Source organism: Dermacentor silvarum, chromosome 3 (assembly GCF_013339745.2).
Source record: "Dermacentor silvarum isolate Dsil-2018 chromosome 3, BIME_Dsil_1.4, whole genome shotgun sequence".
Lineage (NCBI taxonomy): Eukaryota > Metazoa > Arthropoda > Arachnida > Ixodida > Ixodidae > Dermacentor > Dermacentor silvarum.
Window position 1 is genome coordinate 137,258,146 of NC_051156.1, and position 18,608 is coordinate 137,276,753.

At 45.8% G+C, this 18,608-nt stretch overlaps 1 protein-coding gene across 2 annotated transcripts in view; it reads right to left on the reverse strand.

The window, feature by feature from the left end:
• The window catches only part of LOC119445821 (PAX-interacting protein 1-like), a 78,647-nt gene extending 60,039 nt beyond the window's left edge, over window positions 1-18,608 (reverse strand). For both annotated transcript variants that reach the window (XM_049663660.1, XM_049663659.1), the window contains exons 1-6: window positions 18,275-18,608; window positions 16,733-17,116; window positions 9,892-10,176; window positions 8,159-8,413; window positions 1,782-2,085; window positions 130-254 (exon numbers count right to left, since the gene is read on the reverse strand). In XM_049663660.1, the coding sequence (XP_049519617.1) occupies window positions 130-254; window positions 1,782-2,085; window positions 8,159-8,413; window positions 9,892-10,176; window positions 16,733-17,116; window positions 18,275-18,454 (1,533 nt within the window). In that variant the 5' untranslated portion in view covers window positions 18,455-18,608. The remainder of the gene's footprint in view (window positions 1-129; window positions 255-1,781; window positions 2,086-8,158; window positions 8,414-9,891; window positions 10,177-16,732; window positions 17,117-18,274) is intronic.

Sequence of the window (18,608 nt, forward strand, 5' to 3'; positions counted from 1 at the left end):
CTATTTAATCAACATGAGCCACAATAACAAGACGTAGATGCGAATTGATCAAGGTTGCAATGATGCAGCTCTCATGACAACCGCAGCCCCACACAAATTCAACCAAAAAGCCTATCAACCAGCACTGACCTGTTGCTGAACTAAAGGCTGCTGCTGCTGCTGCTGCTGGAACTGTAACATTCCAGGTGCAGCCTGCGGTGGCCTTGCAACGCCCACTGCTGCAAGCTGATCTCGAGGCCCTGGCATGCCAACACCTGCAATAGCACGGCAGGTGCACAGAGTTAAATTTGCCCCATTACACTGAAAGGGTGCTGACATAAAAATTTCAGCCTTCATTTTTACACATGGCAAACAGCTGTTAAGGGTTCACCACGTGGCTGCTTTGAATGAATGAAAAATCTCAATTAACCCTTTGCAATACAATATACACACAGAATGTACACATTGCATACATTCTACAAATGCATTCATTATGGCGGATTCGTTCCAAACTAGACGTTTTTGTTTAATTCACCCAAATCTTGTGCCTACACTCTAGGAATACACATTCGCGGCACCATCTGACAAATGAAGCATTAATTATGCCATAATGAATCTGACAAATGAAGCATTAATTAATTAGGCCGTGTGAGCAGGCAAGCACAAAGAATTTTTTTTTGGGGGGGGGGGGTTTCGAATGCCTTGTGACGTTTATAAATTTGTCAAATGAGTTAAATTCTTCAGACTCTGCATACAAGAAAGTATATTATTTTGCTCCTAAGAGTCCTCTGGCAACAGCAGAATTAGTGCATGGTGACAAATGTGTGACCACACCACTCCGCGGCATGCGACACAAGCACGGGTCTCTACATCAAATATACTGAATATTCGAAAAGTAGAAAATTGAATACAGTAAAACCTCGTTACAAGAGATACTCAAGGGACCCGGGAAACATGTCTCTTGTAACCAAGGTCTCTTGTAAGCAAAAATTTTAAAAATACCGGAGAGTCGCACTAGATCACTTTATTATACATCAGCATCAAATTGTATTTTAACACATCTACAGGAAATTGCTCAGTATAGCTTAAAATTTTTAGTGACTGCAAATTGCATCGGCTTCCTTCCCAACTTCTGGAGGTAAAGCACTTCACTTTGCAAACCTTCCTGTTGCTTATAATACCTTTAAAGTGCTCTTAGATGTTCGTCAGCCTCAACTACCGACGCTTTCTGCCCTAATGACAGAAAGCATAATAACAGAAAGTTCGGTGCAATTTGTAGTGGCAACCTTGCAAGAAATGACATTCGGCTACGGAACGGAAAATAATCGAGCCAAGGGAATGAAAAGTGCAGCGCATACCGGTTGGTACGACGTCGGCTGCGTTGCGTGAGCGTGTCTGGGTTGTGTCTTCTAAATAGTGAGGAATTTAATCTAGGGACCTCTAAAGTTGTCCTTAGTAACCGAGTGTCTCTTGTAACGCTGTCTCTTGTATGCGATGTTGTTAACATGGCGAACATAGGAAAACCAACCTAACCATTTTAAGTGTCTCTTATAACCGAGTGTCTCTTGTAACCGTCTCTTGTAACGAGATTTTACTGTAGTAGATATTAGATTTGCGGATTGAATTATTAGGATGTTCACCATTCAATTCAATTCAGTGATATTCGAGTATTTGCCTAGTTATTATAGTGGCCAATTGGGATGGTAGTGGAGGCCAACAGGCACTGGCCACCAATGATATCATGTCCCTTACTGGGATACTGTAATAGCAGAAAAGGCCAACAATGATACCATGTTTCTCACCAGGATACTGCGGTGGTGGTGGCCGCTGAACCATGTAAGGCTGTTGTTGTGGTTGCTGCTGTTGCTGAGGCCCTTGCTGCTGGGCCTGCTGCTGCTGTTGCTGCTGAAGCAACTGTCGCTCCTGGAGGAGCTGTTGCCTTCGCTGAAGTTCAGCCTGACGCATCTGCTGCCACTGCAGCTGCTGCTGCAACTGCTGAGGAGTGGGCACACTCTGGCCTCCAGCAGTGCTCGAAGGTGCTGGGTCTACTCCCCCTGCAGCTGCAGGCTGCTGTTGCTGCTGCTGCTGCTGCTGTTGAAGTTGTGCCTGCATTTTAATGATAAACAGTTCACAGAGGTGCTCAGTGAAGCATTATTTTGTGTATGGCAGGTTCCTTTAGGATAGAAGCTCGGGTTAGTTGGTGTAACATCAGGAATAGTAAAGCAATGCAAAAGACAGAGACAGGAAGGAAGACATAAGAGGCGCACAGGTGTTGTGGGTGTCTTACATCTTCCTTCCTGTTCATATTTTTCCCGCTGCTTTACTGTTCACCGCACCCAAACATTTCAGCCTCCAGCTGCCATCCAGCTGCCAAAAAGAGAAATGAGACTTCCATGTGATTAGTAGTACTGCAGCATTAAAGGAAAGGTGGAAAGCTAAGGGTGTTGTTGGCCACAAGTATGCCACAGTTAGGTACTGCATCTATGCGGCAGTTGGGAGCAGTTGGGATCCCTTGTTGCAGTGTAGCCCTAAGCACGGTGCACAGGCCACAGAGTGTACATGCGAGTTTCTGCGCCTGAGAAAAGATTACAGTCAATCACTGCAGAGCTGGCAAAGTAATGAGATAAAGTATGCTTTACATGACCATGGTGCTTTGTGTTGGGCACACCACACAGGCACAGTGTCCTTCTACTGCAACGGCGATTGAGAGCTCAAAACTGGGTTTGCCGTGTCTGACCATCCACCCACTCCCTCAATTATGTCATCACTCCCTTCCCATAGTACACTCAAACCTCATTGTAAGGAAGTTGAAGGGGGAGCCGTAATTACTTCGGTATATCCATTATTGTCCTATTCTGCAGCATATCTCTACTTGTGTGCACCATTTTAACCCTTCGAGGGTCACAGTTTTTTTTTTTTTTTTTTTGCCAAATGCGACCTCCCAGGATCGATTTTTTTTGCTGTAGATTTAAAATCTTCAGACTGACCTATTACGGCATACTAAATTTGGGTCCCCTTTAATAAGAGCAGAGCATACTACACAACTCAATTCATAGGTAACAATGCTACTGATAGCTAGCAAGATTCTCGTTAGGTAAAGTGATTAGCCTCTTTAGTACAGCACTGCGCTTTTTTGCACAAAATTTGGGAGCATAAAGGTTTGTGTTAAAATTTTCTGATATTCGACATTTTCTTTCTTGATTTGATTCAATATTCAATTAGAAATCTACTAGTATTTAGTATTCGCATACTTCTACTTTCTTTGTCTACAAAGACAAATCTAGTTCATTATAATAATATATAATGATTATATCCATTGGCAGAACAACTTTACTTCATTAAAATGAGGTTTTAAATACGACCGTCGAACCCGGGTATACATCGAACCCACATATAACGAATTATTGTGTATATAGAACAGCTGTAAAATCCCCTTGAAAATTTCTGTATGAAACTTTTATTTTATATATCGAATTACCTACCGTATTTATTCGATTGTAAGGCGGTCATGATTATAAGGCGAAGGTGCAATTGGGGGACCCAAGAAAAAAGAAAACTTGAATATGCACAATAATATAAGGGGATACAGAATAGCCGATGAATTATCATCACTCGGCGGAGATCGCTTGAAATACTGAATTACTAACACAGCCAAAATTCAAAATGGAGACCATGAAATGGGGGAAAAGTAGTTTCACAGCAGTGCGGTTCTCACTCCCCACCTTATACGCGAATTTTGCCTTTAGGTGTGGCTTTACGGCAGCGCGGCCTGTGGTGCCGTGAAGCCACACTGTAAGGCGAAATTCGTGCTGCCGTGAAGCCACACTTAAAGGCAAAATTTGCGTATAAGGCTGTGACTTCGAGGCAAAAAATTCTGTGAAAAAAAAACGTCCCCTTATATTAGAATAAATACGGTATATATCGAACTTTTTTGTTCTCCCCTTCAGATTCGATTTATCAGGGTTCAACTCTATAATATATTTATGCAGACTTCAAGGAAAATTGCATTTCTTTGGTACATGCATTATTTCTCACTTTCTACACGTGGTTATCTAACCATGTTTATGCTGCGGCAGACACCGTGGCCACCCGTACACCAGCTGGGAAGGTGGAATCCCCATTTTATTCTCTTCGAGAATTATCTAAGTGATGTTAACTATGTACAGCTAGCTGGCCTGCTAGATTGCTTATAACGTAACAGCATAAATTGCTTATAATGTAAGTCACCGAAGTCGCAAATTGCCACACTACAGTTAAACCTGGATATAACGAAATTGACAAATTCCCAAAAAACTTCGTTATAAAGAGGATTTCATTATATGCAGATTCGGCACGACAATTCGAAAAAGAAACATTTACCGTATTTACTCAATTCTAACGTGCCCTCGATTGTAACGCGCACCCATTTTCTGTGCACCCGTTTTCTGCGACCAGAGAGGAAAAAAAATCCTTTACAGTACCGCGCACCTCATGCTTTCATACAGATATACAACTATCGCTCAAGATTTACTCCCAATACACTAAAGTTACGATGAACAAAAAAGTCCCAGTTTCACCCGAAAGGCGAAGCATCGATTGCAACGGCAAATTAGCAGACAGCTATACGAAGTAAGGATAGTAGTTTTATTGGCCGTATAAACTTGTAAACATTCGTTGTTTATTAAATTGGTAGAACAATGCCTAAGTACACGTACTACAGCACCTGGTCGAAGCTACAGGAGCTAGGCTCGAAGTGCACAGGAGGCGGCCATATTGAAATGCCGATGGCAGTATGGTAGCGCAAATTTAGGGTCGTACTCGATTCTAACGCGCAGGCAATTTTCGGACCCGCTTTATCGGGTCCTAGTGTCAGATTAGACAAGTGAAGCGCAGAGACTTGCGCAGTAACCAAAGAGTGGCGCTGCCAGTGCGTTGAAAAAAAAAAACACTTTTTTTTTTCGGCATCATCAATTGGAAAAGAGTGCCGGCTTGGTGGGCTAGGCCAGCTGTAGCAAGCGGCGGGATCAGGTTTGAATGAAGGGAGGGGGAAAGGTCGCGGCAAGATCGCCGGGTTGAGGGATGCAAGCTCGCCTTGCGCACACTCGCACGCACGCACACGTGCGCTCGCTCTCGCCTCGCAGTCGCCGTAAATTCAAGCGCGCCAAGTGCGATGCCGTCGCTTCACATTCCATCGCAGCGGAGAAGGTGCTTCCGGTTGCTGCTCGCGCAAAAATGACAAAATTTGGGGTGAAATCTCTAGGTTGTCAGCGGGAAAAATTTGTTATTTCGAGGGGGTCTCCCACTGTCACTTCGTTACGTACAGGTCTCAAATACATGTGCTTCTATGGAGTAACGGCGGGGAATAGAAAAATTTAGTTATATCCAGGAATTCGTTATATGGAGGTTCGTTAGAAGCAGGTTTAACTGTATAAGCTTAGGTAAGGTAAGGTATCACACCTATATCCAAAACACACCATACCCAAAACAGATCTAGCAGCCACGTGTGTCCGGGAATTGAATGATACAAGCGGAAGTGCCCTCACTTTCATTGGGGTGGTGGTTCTTCCCCTTTCTAACTGCTGTACAGCCACTGCGAAGCATTTCATTGACTCTGAACTAAATCGGAACTTTGGCCACTGACTCCTGACGAGACAGCGCTGGTTAGGCCTAGATGGCCAGGGTGTTGGGCGGTAGGCCGTCGTGGGAAGCTTGACCTTGATATAAGCTTGTTCCCGTAGATGAATACACATTGATCTGGTGCGAGATCACACACACAGATTGCACTGACGGCAGCGTGCGTGAAGTGGGGTTCACAGGCAATCAGCCGGCAACTACTGCAAATGCGCATAGCAAATTTGTTTGTGCACATACTGGTAGGAACGGCAAAATCTCGTGTGTGAACCGAACAGATAAATTTCCAGAACACAGCCTAAACTGGCTGCATCACGAGGTCAAAGTTGCGCGTGCGACATCTGCACTTCGCAATGACAGGCACCACGATGGTCGAACGCGAAATGCATTCGCAGCCTAGACTAATTTTTCTGCTGTGCAGGAGTTGTAAACAACAAATTGATTTTATAGTCGAAATAATTTTTTTTGGCTTGCTCGATAATTCAGACATTGCAAATCTGTTCATGTCCGAAAAAAATCAGTCGGCGCCTATATTTACTTTCCGCCCACAAACTGAAGAGTCAAAGAGTGACACTGTGCATGCGTTCGCTGTGAACCACACATCACTGACAAGCAGCTGGAGCAGAAGGCTTCTTTGTCGTCTAGGCAACCCCTGCGCGTCCACCAATTTAGCATGCAACGCTGTCTTTTTTAACAGAGGAGCTGTTTAAGCCGGCCGTTAGTCCGTCCGTTGCGGACCAAAAACCTCGCTGAGCGATGATTCACTGTGTTGCCTAGCAACATCGCCTAGCAACATCGCCTAGCAACGGAGTGCCACCTCCTCGCCCAACCTCTGCAGCAGCGCCGCTCGCTCCTCTGCCGTAGCTCTGCCTAGCTTCTCCCCACAGCAGCGTGGGGGTGAAGCTAGGCAATGACGTCACTCCAGAATATATAGCTCCACGTCGCTGAGGCGTGGAGACACACTTTGCCTGGTGAGTTTACCTGCCGAGCCGCCGACACAGGCATCGGCTGCAGTGACAGACACCGGGCGCGTTCGGCGCAAACGCAGGGAGGCGCGGTTGGCGTCGGCAGCAGCTCTACGCATCCCACTACTTAAGGCAAGTGAAATTCTACGCAGGAATGATAAGCAGAATGGAGCCAATGTGGAAGAAGACGATGAATGCAGGAGCAATGGCATGAGCGTGTTTGCACGGTTGCGCCGAGGTGCGCCAACAGGCCAGCTGTGGAAGAAGACGACGACGCTCGAGTGAGAACCAAATGAAAGCTAATGAAAAGGCCAAGTTAAAGCTGAGAGAGAACCAAGTTCTTTTTCTTCTTCTTTCTGGGGTTTTACGTGCCAAAACCAGTTCTGATTATGAGGCACGTCATAGTGAAGGGCTCCGGATGAATTAAGTTAAAGCTAATAAAAGCCAAGTTAAAGCTAGGGAAGGGCGGTCAGCTTCGCTGTTTGCTCAGACTTCGCATCACTAGTGTGAAGCTGCCCCCATTTTTTCCCCCTCCATTTCTTGCTCTTTCGTTCGCTCTGGATCTCCTCCTCCGCATGGCCCTCGTCGCTCTCCCCTCGATCGGCGCACCTCATTGAGAAGCACGCTCGGTGCTTGCTTGTCTGCGGGATTTTCCGGCATCCGCATTATAGCCAGTATTTCGTGTCGCATGGCTCGACTATAAGCAGCAAGCGTATACACCGAGTTCTATGGGAAGGCAAACGGGAGTCACAAAAGATTGCATTATATGCAGTCTTGCACTACATAAGCGGTTGCATTATAAGTGGTCTGAGCTGTAGTCGCAAACTTAATTCAGGGTCTCTTTGGTTATCCCTAAGACGACTTGAAGACGAAAGCTTAAGTGCTGATGCATTAAACATGGACACATGACGTACACATTACCATTCATTTTCTTAGTCTACTTTGCTTAGTAATCCCTCTTAATTCGCTTAGCCATCCCCCTTAATTCACTTAGTGTACTTCGCTTAGTCATCCCTCTTAATTCCAAAGATCAAGGCTTCGACTCCCACCCAAGGTTGTGGGTTCGAGTACCTTAATTAACTCTATCTTAATTAACTGTGCCTTAATTAACTGCAAGTTCATTAACACCAAAGGTCATGGGTTTGACTCCCACCAACAGTTGTGGGTGCGAGTGCATTAACTCTATCTTAATTACCTGTGCCTGAATTAACTTCATCTTAATTACCACCAAAGGTGGTGGGTTCGACTCCCACCAAAGGTCTAGGGTTCAACTTCCTTCAAACGCCAAGGACGCGACTCCGACCAAAGGTCGTGGGTTTGAGTGCTTTAACTCTATCTTAAATAACTGTGCCTGAATAAACTTTGCCTTCATTAACACCAAAGGTCGTGGGTTCGACTCCTACAAATGGCCGTGGTTTGACTCCCACGAAAGGTTGAGGGTTCGTAGCCTTAATTCACACCAAAGTTTGTGGGTCACACCAATGAAAACTTCGCTTAAACCAATTTTCATACCATCTGGGATCTGCATAATTTTTCTTTTGGTGGCCCCTTAAGGCAATTCAGGCGCTCGACTAAACCAGATGTTGTCCAAACACCAACGTCACCTTGTGGAGCTGTAGCTGCTGTGCCTGCTGCTGTTGCCAGAGGGCTGCCTGCTGCTGAGGATGCAGGCCACCCTCGGGACGCACTGGAGGCTGCCCGGGGAGCCCCTGCGGCAACTTGGCCTTGGGCTCGTCACCGCCTGCAGGCACAGCAGCGGGTCGCCACTGAACTGCTTGCTGCGGCAAGGATGCTGGGACACTACCATCAGGAGTCTTCCTCTGCTGCTGCTGCTGCTGGAAGTTGGCCCACTGCAACTGCTGCAAGGAGATAAACAGGCACAGACCCTTGTTAACACGATGTGAGCTAAAAAGGACCAGCTGCAACAAAACTTTGCACAATACAAAAAGCCTTGTTCCCAAGAGCATAGATGCAGTGACAGCTCAGTGCTCAGTACCAAGTTTTACATCCGAAATGCATGCAGAAAGCTTTAAAATGTGAAAGTTTTTGATAGTGAAACTGGGAGAGTGGGGAAGAAGCAGTGAAACAACCATTACTGGGCCCTTACATACCGTATTCACTTGATTGTAATGCGAGTTTTTTCTCATAATTTTCATTGCTTCAACACAACCCTCGCGTTACATTCAAATAACGGCAAAATTAGCAATTTTAAAACAAATATCCTAAATTCTGTTTTTTTTAGCATTACATAACGTTGGCAACCTTTACATCTTGATCCAATCCATAAACAAGTGAAACAAAGTCAAAAACTTTTTTTTGTTGGAATCAAGGCCATTTTCGCAGTACTTGTGACTGGTGATCACAAAGTTTATGAATTCGGGCTTGCTCTATAATATTACGAATGTTGTGCCAAGTTTTGTGAAAAATTCATTTGGTTGTTGGAAAAGCTTTGAAGTTAAAAGATGGCTCAGAGGGAGCAAGATTTCATAATAATGCATACAAAAGCTAAATTGTGATGGTAACAGCGCCGTCCTCTTGTGCCAGCGCAAGCCCTATGGTAGAGTACTTGCTTCGAACAAGTTTATTAAGACAAGTTCCTAAAGTAGGCCAAACTGACAAAAGCTAAACCACTGAAACAGCCATAGTGATATTTTTTGTTCCTTGTTTGTCTCTGCTGTTCCAATTAATCTTGCTGCTGCTTGTGTGCTGCGTTTAAATGCAAATCATTATAAACAAAGTGTGAATGTACTCACAAAAAGTGTGTGATCAGGGCAAACATTAAAAAAAAAAAATGCATGCTATACCCTCCCCCCCCTTTCCCTTTCTCTCATGTCCACTGGGATATTTACGAATTTAGAAGCTCATAGGTTGGCAGGTATGGGACAGTTTTTTCGCTGGCTTTTTCTGCATAGCCATTCTGTGCAAGGAGTAGCTGTGGCGTGATAACTAAAGAAGAAGAGCGTCTCTTTCAAATGAGACCAAGATGACCATGATCGGAAAACGGCAGCTGCGTGTCACAAAACAGACCATTTCTTACATGTTTATCAGTAGGAATTAAGCTCACTGACATGATATAAAACGTTATTAACAACTAAAATATTGATCCAAGACACATGAAAATTTATGAGATCATGCATTAATCACCGTAGAATCCAAACACAAAACTTTTAGAGAATTGATTTTTCTGCGATGTTTTGGTCTCTTTGGTCACTTCATGTTTCTCTGTAGTTTCTTCTTAACATAGCCTGTTAATGCAAATCTGTAGCAGTACAACTGTTGGCAACATTCACTGTTACGTTGCCTGTAGCTATAGTAAATCACTGTCATTATGACCAACCTGTGGTCCAGCGGCCTGCTGCTGAGACACCGAGCTGGGCTGTTGCTGCTGCTGTTGTGGCTGTTGCTGTGGCGGGTACGGTGGGCGGACCAGCGGCCTCTCGGCTGCGTACGGGTACTGGGGCGGTGGTTTCATGATGGCCTGTGGCGATGGCTGTCCCGGGGCCATACCCTGCGCACCAGCCAGCATCTGCTGTGGCTGTGGCTGCTGCTGACCGGCACTTGGAGAATTCTGTGGGGGTGTCTGTTGCTGCTGCTGCGGCTGTTGCTGTCCAGCCACTTGGCCCTGAAAGAGAGGACAAAAAAAAAAAAAGAAGAGCAAATTCTAAATCACAAAATGCCGTAGATCTTGCGCAAACTTGACGATTTCCAAAAGACTGCTTAAAGGAACCCTGAAATGATTTTGACGATTGTGTACAAACATACCGAGTCGGCAGGGTATCCTTCTGATCATGTGTGCGGTATGGATTAGGTGTGCTAAGGGGTGATTCTGTACAGCCACCTACCACGTGATAAAGTGTGCCCTGCACTCCACAAAAGTGACAATGCAGAGAGGGCATGTAGAGGGTGAAGTGGTAGTTTATAGATGGGTGGGGGAAGGTGATGACTTGGAGTGCTTGAAAATGTGATCTTGACGTTTGGTTAGCTTTTTATGTGGGGTTGGGAATGTTCTATGTTGCAACCTATAATGTATGGTGATTTCCTGATAAGAGACTAGACGGCGCGGGTGCTATGGCTCCTCCGTTGTGCGAGGGGCTCAGCTAGTGAAACCCCGAGCCTTGAGATGCGCCATCTCTTTGCTTGGGGTGTCATGACGCACTGGTGCCCACCCAAACTTTATTCGTCTCTTAGGGGATCTCTCTGGAGTATTTGCCAGGAGGTTCTGCCGTGAGAGACATTGTGGCACCCTGGCTGGGAGTCTGTTATGACAGTGTCCGCGGTCATCTGTGCGATATTCAATGCAATGGCCACTTCCTCAGCGGCAATGAGGTTGTCGTTGGGGATGAAAATGGTTGTCAGGTGTTATTGGCCTATGATGATGGTGTCTGTGGAGGCTCTCCTGCCGGGGTGCAGGACGGCGTTGGTGTAAGCAACTAGAGGATAGTTGCCCTACTGTTTGGTGACGACTTTAGCACTTGCAGCCCTTCCTCCTGCATTGTGGATAAGATGCATGTTTCTTGGTAGCGGATGAACCAGGGTCTGGCTCCGTACGCACATGGGTAGCAAGACCATCATTTGGGGTTTGTGCTGCCGTGGGGCATTAATGCCCAGTCTGCCGAGAATGGTTCGCCCCATTGTCGCAGTGGAAAGTCGGACCTGTTGATGGGTCAGGTGAGCCTCTACAAGCTCTTCAGTGGTGTCCCGGAGCTCTAGCTTCAGCAGCTTGTCTGTAGATGTACTGATTGGTAGGCCCAGAGTCCACTTGTAGGCTTTGCGTAGGAGGGTGTCAAATTTCTTGATGTCAGTGGAAGAGTGCATACGAGATAGGGCACTATTCCGATTCATTATTTGAAAATTCCAAATATTTGCACACCCTTACGGCTCAGGCAGCCCAACTTTCCTTGGCAGTGTCATTCTGATGAACAAGTGACCAAAGTTCTACACAGCATTCCAAAAATCTCTACCACCTCGCACTATGAAGTTACGACACAGAGTGAGCGCCGCCCCCATTCTCACACCCATGTAACTGCCCTGTTTCAAAGCGATGCGAGTCATGGCCCACCAACGCCTCCTCTAGAAAGATGTCCTGCCACAGTGCGCCAAAAACCTGCTGCCCTTACCTTTCCCCCTTTCCTCCTTTCCACTTGAGGTGGTAGCTAGTGATCGCTGCAGTGGTCGCTTGCAACACACATGCACGCATGCGCACACCACCGCATGGCCACCTGACGCCGATACCACCGTGACACCATACCACCCCAACCCTCTTGGCGGAGATAGGGAAGTAGCTGGTGCCATCTCATGACAACCAACCACAACCCAAGGCACGACGGCTACAATGGGTGAGCGAGCAACGCCGCAGGCATCTTTTTAGAGGAGGCGTTGGACCCACTCACGAGCGCTGAGTGCCATGCATTGTCATGATGATTGGTACACTTATTGAAAGACCTGTTGCTCAAGCAGCGCGGTATTGAATGCCACCCAAGTGAAGTCACAAACTAGTTTGGAATAACTAGTACAAACAGTTGTGAGAAAAAAGTCACAGTTTCGCCCGAACAGCGAAGCAACGATTGCAATAGCAAATAGCAATACGAAATGAGAAAAGTACTTCTATCGGCCGCATAAACTTGTAAGCATTCGCTGACGAACTAAATTAACAAGCATGGTGTCGCTGAATGCACGCACAAGCAAACATGAACACATCTCGCTTGATGACCGCGCCACTTGCTGTCAAAACACTGGCATGAGGAAGCACGGGAGCAGCAGCGAGCGAATTGACCTTCATGCTGCCTCTCGCTTCAACATGAACTAAGCAGCGAGAACACAGCGCACACGAAGCTATGGGCACTTGGCGCACTCTGTCCCCACCACAGATCACTTTCAAGATAAATCCCACACCGCAGGAGTAATCCCCTCCTACCCCCTGCAGTGCCTTGCAAACGATGGAAGACTGTGCGCGCGAGACCGAGCCACCATCATTGGCTCACCCTCACACGCTTTTACTCGCACATACTGCGTACGGACGCGTGGCCACGACGTTGTCGCACTTGGACTATACAGAAAATCACAGCGACGATGACGCCAACGGCAGAAATGCGCCTGGAGAGTCTATATAATTGCTATCGCAATAAAAAAAATTGTGCGGATCTGACGCACTGTGGAAATTGGTGCAAGCGAAGCTTTGCTAAGCCGACAAGATGATATGGCTCACCTTTTTCTAAGAGACGAGCCAAGGGCTTTTTTAGATATTGCGCAGCAAATTTCAGCGATGAATATGTCCCACAGCTGTCCTCAGCCACTGAGCTTGCAGACGTTTGTGAAGAAACGTGACAGAGTGATACCATTAACAACAGCATCTAAACCTTCAGACGTCACAAAGAAAGCTTTTCACCAAGCACAGCCTCAGAGATGTCCTACTGAAAATGTAAAGTTGGGGTTCAGCAAATATGGTTGCAAATCAATGGCAGCATGGCTGCAAGGACTTGTTTTTCGGGCATAAATTTCCTACCTTTGTTGTCAGCTAGCACAGTGTAGACTAGCGAGCAGAGGGCTGGCTATAGCCGTGAAACAACCACCCACTGAGTCAATCAAGTGAGAAACCAAGCACCCAGCAGCAGATGCGCTAGACCCCATGGAGGTAGGCAAATAATGTTCTGCTTTAAAACGAGTAGAGAGATCATAACTAGTCAGTTTTCGAATAAGAGTATGTGAATGCACATGCTGCGGCAGATGAGCCTTCTCAGGAAGAGCTGAAAAAGCAGGATGCAGAGTACAGGTTGAATGATTCAGGTGCTCATGTCGGAGATAATTAAAGGGACAGACAACCGCTCAGAACATGAATTGAGGTAATCCCGCGGATGGAAAGATCGTCTATCGTATTGGCTAGAACGGGCCCTGTTTTTCTCATTAAACGTGGATTTATATTTTTAATTCTTCACTAAAAGTCGTGAAAAATGACCTTTGGCGCCCTATGCGGCAAAAACATGAACCTATTTATGAGGTCTGCCACGTGACCTTCTACCAGTGTATGCTGTTCCTGGTCTTTTTATTAATATTGAAATGCAGTAACATTTTTTCTATTATAAGTTTTTTCTAACTTACAATGTGCAGATAAGCCTTCATTTGTAGTGAGTAGAAAAGTGGCACTGCCTTCGCCTTCGTTTTCGATGACTTGGCTTGGCTCGTCTATCGACTGAATAACGACGACGGGGGCCAGCCAGCCACGACGTAGGCGTGTACTCGGGTAAAAAAATGCGGTGCAGCTATAAGAAAGGTCTGTACAGCAACGCAAACTTATTGTACCAGTCTATTTACCTTTAAAAGTGGCTCGAAATTGACAGTATAGGTAGTTAACCACAGTTGCACTTCCTCCAGTGAAAGCAGGACGATGGGCGGCTTTCACAATTTGCGAGGCGGGCTATCGGCATCGCTATCACTTCTCAGCGTTGCTGGAGGAGGGACTCTTATTTTTTAGAGGCTGCTCAGATCGAAAAATTCTGCTTACAAAATATCCACGCACTTTTGGAAGTAACCGCTGCAGGTGTAAACACTACCGAGGGTGAGCTTTTCGTTGCGCCATAAAAAGCTGAGTCCATAAATATTGGTTGTCCGTCCCTTTAAAGGAGAACAAGTGCCAAACACAAAGTACTACTAATAAAAAGACAGGACTAGCCATCTTCAAGAACTTTGACCAACTAGTCTACCACTCAATCCTGCCAATTAAGATGCAGTGGAACACTGTTCCTAGCCTTAGCGCTGTCACGGCTGCAACCTCGCGTTTTCGCAATTCCAACCTAAATCACACTGACTCCTATGTATTATGTTCACCTTTGATACATTGCCATTCTATAATGTTCCCGCATTTTCCGTTGCATTTGAAAGCGGCAGTCACGTAAATTTAGCGGTACCGAGGGAAATGTGCTCTTGCACAATGCTACAAAGACGATAAATGTATACGTTGCTAACAACTGGTATGTTTCAACAAGCTACCAAAGTTTGCAATAAGCGCGACCGAGCTTGTACAAGCATATCGGGAGAAAACGTGCACAGAGCAGTTGGCGAAGACTTGGCGAAGCACTTCAAGAAGTGCGCACCAGTTAATACCTACCGGGTACCGAGCGCGCAAGGATACATTCATTTTTGGGCTGGCAACACATAATCGCCATTTCTCTTTAGTCAGCTTCGCCGCAATAGAGCTGTGTTATGTGGTGAAGCATATGCAAAATATTGCAATGAGGCATATTAAAAGTGCCCTGACAAACTTTTCTAACTAATCGTAGAATGGCCTCACTATTAAAGTACCGAAGTTGTCCCATGAATATCATGCCATAAAAATTTGTGGATCCTTCAATTATAACTGGAGTTATCACACCAATACTCAGCTTTCTCTCTTCGTTTCCACTAGTGCGCTGGAAGCTACACAGCGGAGAAGCCAAGTAGGCAACGCCTTGGCCAAAGTTGAGTGTCGTGATGGCGAAAGGGCTCATCGTGGCACCCCATGGCGGTCGCTGTAGACTACGCTACTCAGCACACCGCTGCCGTCTCGCGCAGCAATGAGCAGTGCAAATATGAAATAATTTTTCCGTCCATTTGACATCGCAGACAGATATAATTTTCATTTATTTAACTCAAAGCTAGCAATTACGTATTACTGAGTATGCTGACGATCACAAAATCAGCCAATAGCGTTGGTCAGCCAAATGATTTCGATCAACTTTCGATGAAGACATTGCGGATGTGAGAGCAGGTTCACTGCTTTCGACATGAGATTTTAAGTTCCCTGCTGCATGCAGTGCAATAATATTTGGCTCACAGGTTAGCAGATGTTAACATGTTCTGTTACGTTATTAGATCGGCAACGTTTTTTTTTACTATGTTTGAAAACTGTTTTAGGGCCCCTTTAAAAGCGGAAAGGGGCCACTGTCATGGAACATCGTACGCATCCCTTAATTATACACGTGCCGTCCCCAGTCGCAGCACCCGTGCCGAGACATCGAATAACTGTACTGGCAGTCATTCAGAGCTGCTTCTAGCGTTGCTGTGGTAATTTGGGGCCTTCCTCACTGTTACACTTTTTTGCCACGGTCCCTTGAAGAACATATCAACGGGGTTCTGCTGTATATAGTACTAGCAGTGACACAAGATATTTTACAGCTGTTTGGAAAGGAGCCCCTGAAGATGAAGGCACAAAATGCTTTAGCATTACAATGACGCAAAGTGACAACTGAGATGGGACACAGGGACGACAAGATGTTAAGACGTATTAACGTCAAAACGGTTGAGTGGTACATGAGGCCCGAGATGAAATAAAGGAAAAAGAAAGAGAAATCATAGTTCCACCTAAACTACAAAGCCATCACCACAACAGCTAGTGCAATATTGTAGGGCAAATGATTTTGTAGGGCTTAGCACAGTGCCTTTTACAGCAAACATTTACTGCTGTGGCACGCGAATCTAACTGTGCTGTTTTGCTCACTGTGCTGTTTTGTTCCCACTGCAATGTTAATTCAAATTGTCAAAATGTTTTTTTTTTTTTTTTTTTTTTAATGAATGGTAGAGGCACAGAGGGTTTGCTGCATTGACAAAACAGTTCCTCTTCAGCATAAGCATTTTAGCATATGCTGCTCAGTGGTGTCATAAGTCCTGCAAGGAAGTGGGGGAGGTGAAGGGAGGAGTCCTGTTCATGTTTTCAGATTTCAGGACGAACACTACTCGTATTGTAGACATTGAGGCAGCAAGCTCTTAGGAAGGAGAGTGACCACTTTTGCAATGTCCCCCCACCCCTTCCCCTCCCCCGTCCTTTTTCTCACACACACACGCAAAATGATGAAGCTGCTGATTTCAGCAGTGCTATAAATTTTGGCCAATTTCACCCAGAAAACTGAAACTGAACTTCCAAAAATCATAACTGTCACACCCTTAGCCGATGCCCAAAGTGGCATGCTGTTTATGCTTCACTTCACCATCGGGCGAGCATGAAGCAAGCTCCTTTATCAAGCCGCGATTTCGCTCGATTTGTGCTCGCCTGGCGGTGACGCGTAAACACACACATGCATGCTCACACACAAATACAAAGCACTTACGGCACTTCTGTTTTTGCTAATATAATTTAAGAATAACCTAGAAGAAGATAGGCCTGGGTGCAACGTGCACTCATCTGCGAAACAAACAATCCACTGAGTTACCTGGACAGCCTGCTGGAATTGCTGAGCAGGCATTCGGGGAGGCATGCCCTGACGCTGCTGCATCTGCTGAATGAGCACTTGCTGCTGCGGATGCCTCAGCAGCTGAGCAACTCCCGGCTGGCCGCCCCCGGGAGGTTGCTGTGCTTGCGGCTGCTGTTGCTGCTGCGCCTGCTGGAGGTTTTGCATAGGCTGCTGGCCAGCGTGCACAGCCTGCTGGAACTGCTGCATGGTAAGAGGCCGCTGCTGCTGCTGTTGCTGCCTTTGGAGGTTCTGCATCAGAATCTGCTGCTGCTGCGGTGTCAGGTGACGCATCTGCAGCTGGCGCTGGCGTATCTGCATGATCTGCTGCGGGGTCAGCTGTAGTCCACCCTGCTGAGGCCACGGCTGCAGTAGTGGAAAGTGTGAGAAAATCATGCTTCTTTAGGTACACCGTCGATCAAACCGAGACCAAACCGATCAAGGCATTTAAAGTCCCACTAAATATGTGTCATAGGATTGTGTGAATATTGAGCAAACTCTAAAAATACTTCACACCCTTTGGGCCGCATCTTTGACCCACAGAAATAATCGTCACCTCTCTTGCTTGCATTTCCTTTCTTGAAAACTTAGCACTCACTACTCTCCTGTCAAGAATGATATGTCAGGATGACAACACACATGCCATTCATTACATGGAAGCACCAGGCACGCAGCGTTAGAGAAAAAAGAAAGGCATGCAAGATATATGAGAATTAGATATATTGTTGTAACACAAAGATACCCCCCAAAAGGTGTAAACTGTTTTAGAGTGTATGTTCGAACATTCGATCGAATATTGTACTATTTGAGATTTCATTTGCTTCAAATTTCAGTGTTTGGAATATCCAAAGTATCCAGAACAAGCGAATATAAATTTGAAATATGTACCATCTACAGTTTCTGTGAGCAAGTCGCATTGCGTTAACACGGCTTGTAGTGACATTTCTGCAGTGACATCGCCTTGCATTGCAGTCATTTTAGGAGTTTTCGCCACCTGCAGTTGACGCTTATCCAAGTCAGGCCTTGAATTACATTTGTGCGTATGAGGCACACTTGAAGAAAACCTATCAAAAAATAAAGAAGGATGAAAACCTAGCCCATCCCCAGTTATTAACATTTTGAGGGCTGGTTGTATTTCTTGCCAAATTAATATAAGTAATAATACTATCACAGAATTGAAAGCATGAGAATATTCTATAAAGAAGCTACGATTCTATGGTACATATTTTTCTGTTTTGTTTTATCTAAACACAGGCATTTTGTGGACAGATTACCAAACAGGAAAGCAAGCAATGCAATTTTGCACAGCCATCATTTGCTTGTTTAACACCTGCCACAAGCACATGTTTCCGGCAACTTTAGACTGAGTAAATGCTGCACTGTTTATTGCAGTGACTAATCCATTAACGTAGCAAATGCTTCAAGAGCTGGTTAAAAGCATGTGTTTATACTGGCTCGAGCTTAACTAGGACTAAAGCTAATTTTACCAGAACAAGAGACTGGCACATGCCACATGTTGCTTACCTGCCTCTGTGTCACAACGCCTTGCTGCGACACCACTACTGGCATGCCTGGTGGGAACTGCTGCCTTTGCTGCTGCATCTGCTGGAGCGACTGTTGCTTCTGTTGCATGAGCTGCATCTGTGTGACAGGACGAACCACCGTGCCATCTGGTCGCACCATGGTACCGTCTGGCCGCACCATGGCACTGCCCGGTGGCTGCTGCTGCTGTTGCTGCTGTTGCTGCTGTGCTGCTGCTGCTGTTGCTGCTGTTGCTGCTGCTGTTGCTGCTGTTGCAGCAAGAGCTGCTGCTTGTTGATGGTCATAATGCTTATTCCTTGATTGTTTGCCAGAGACA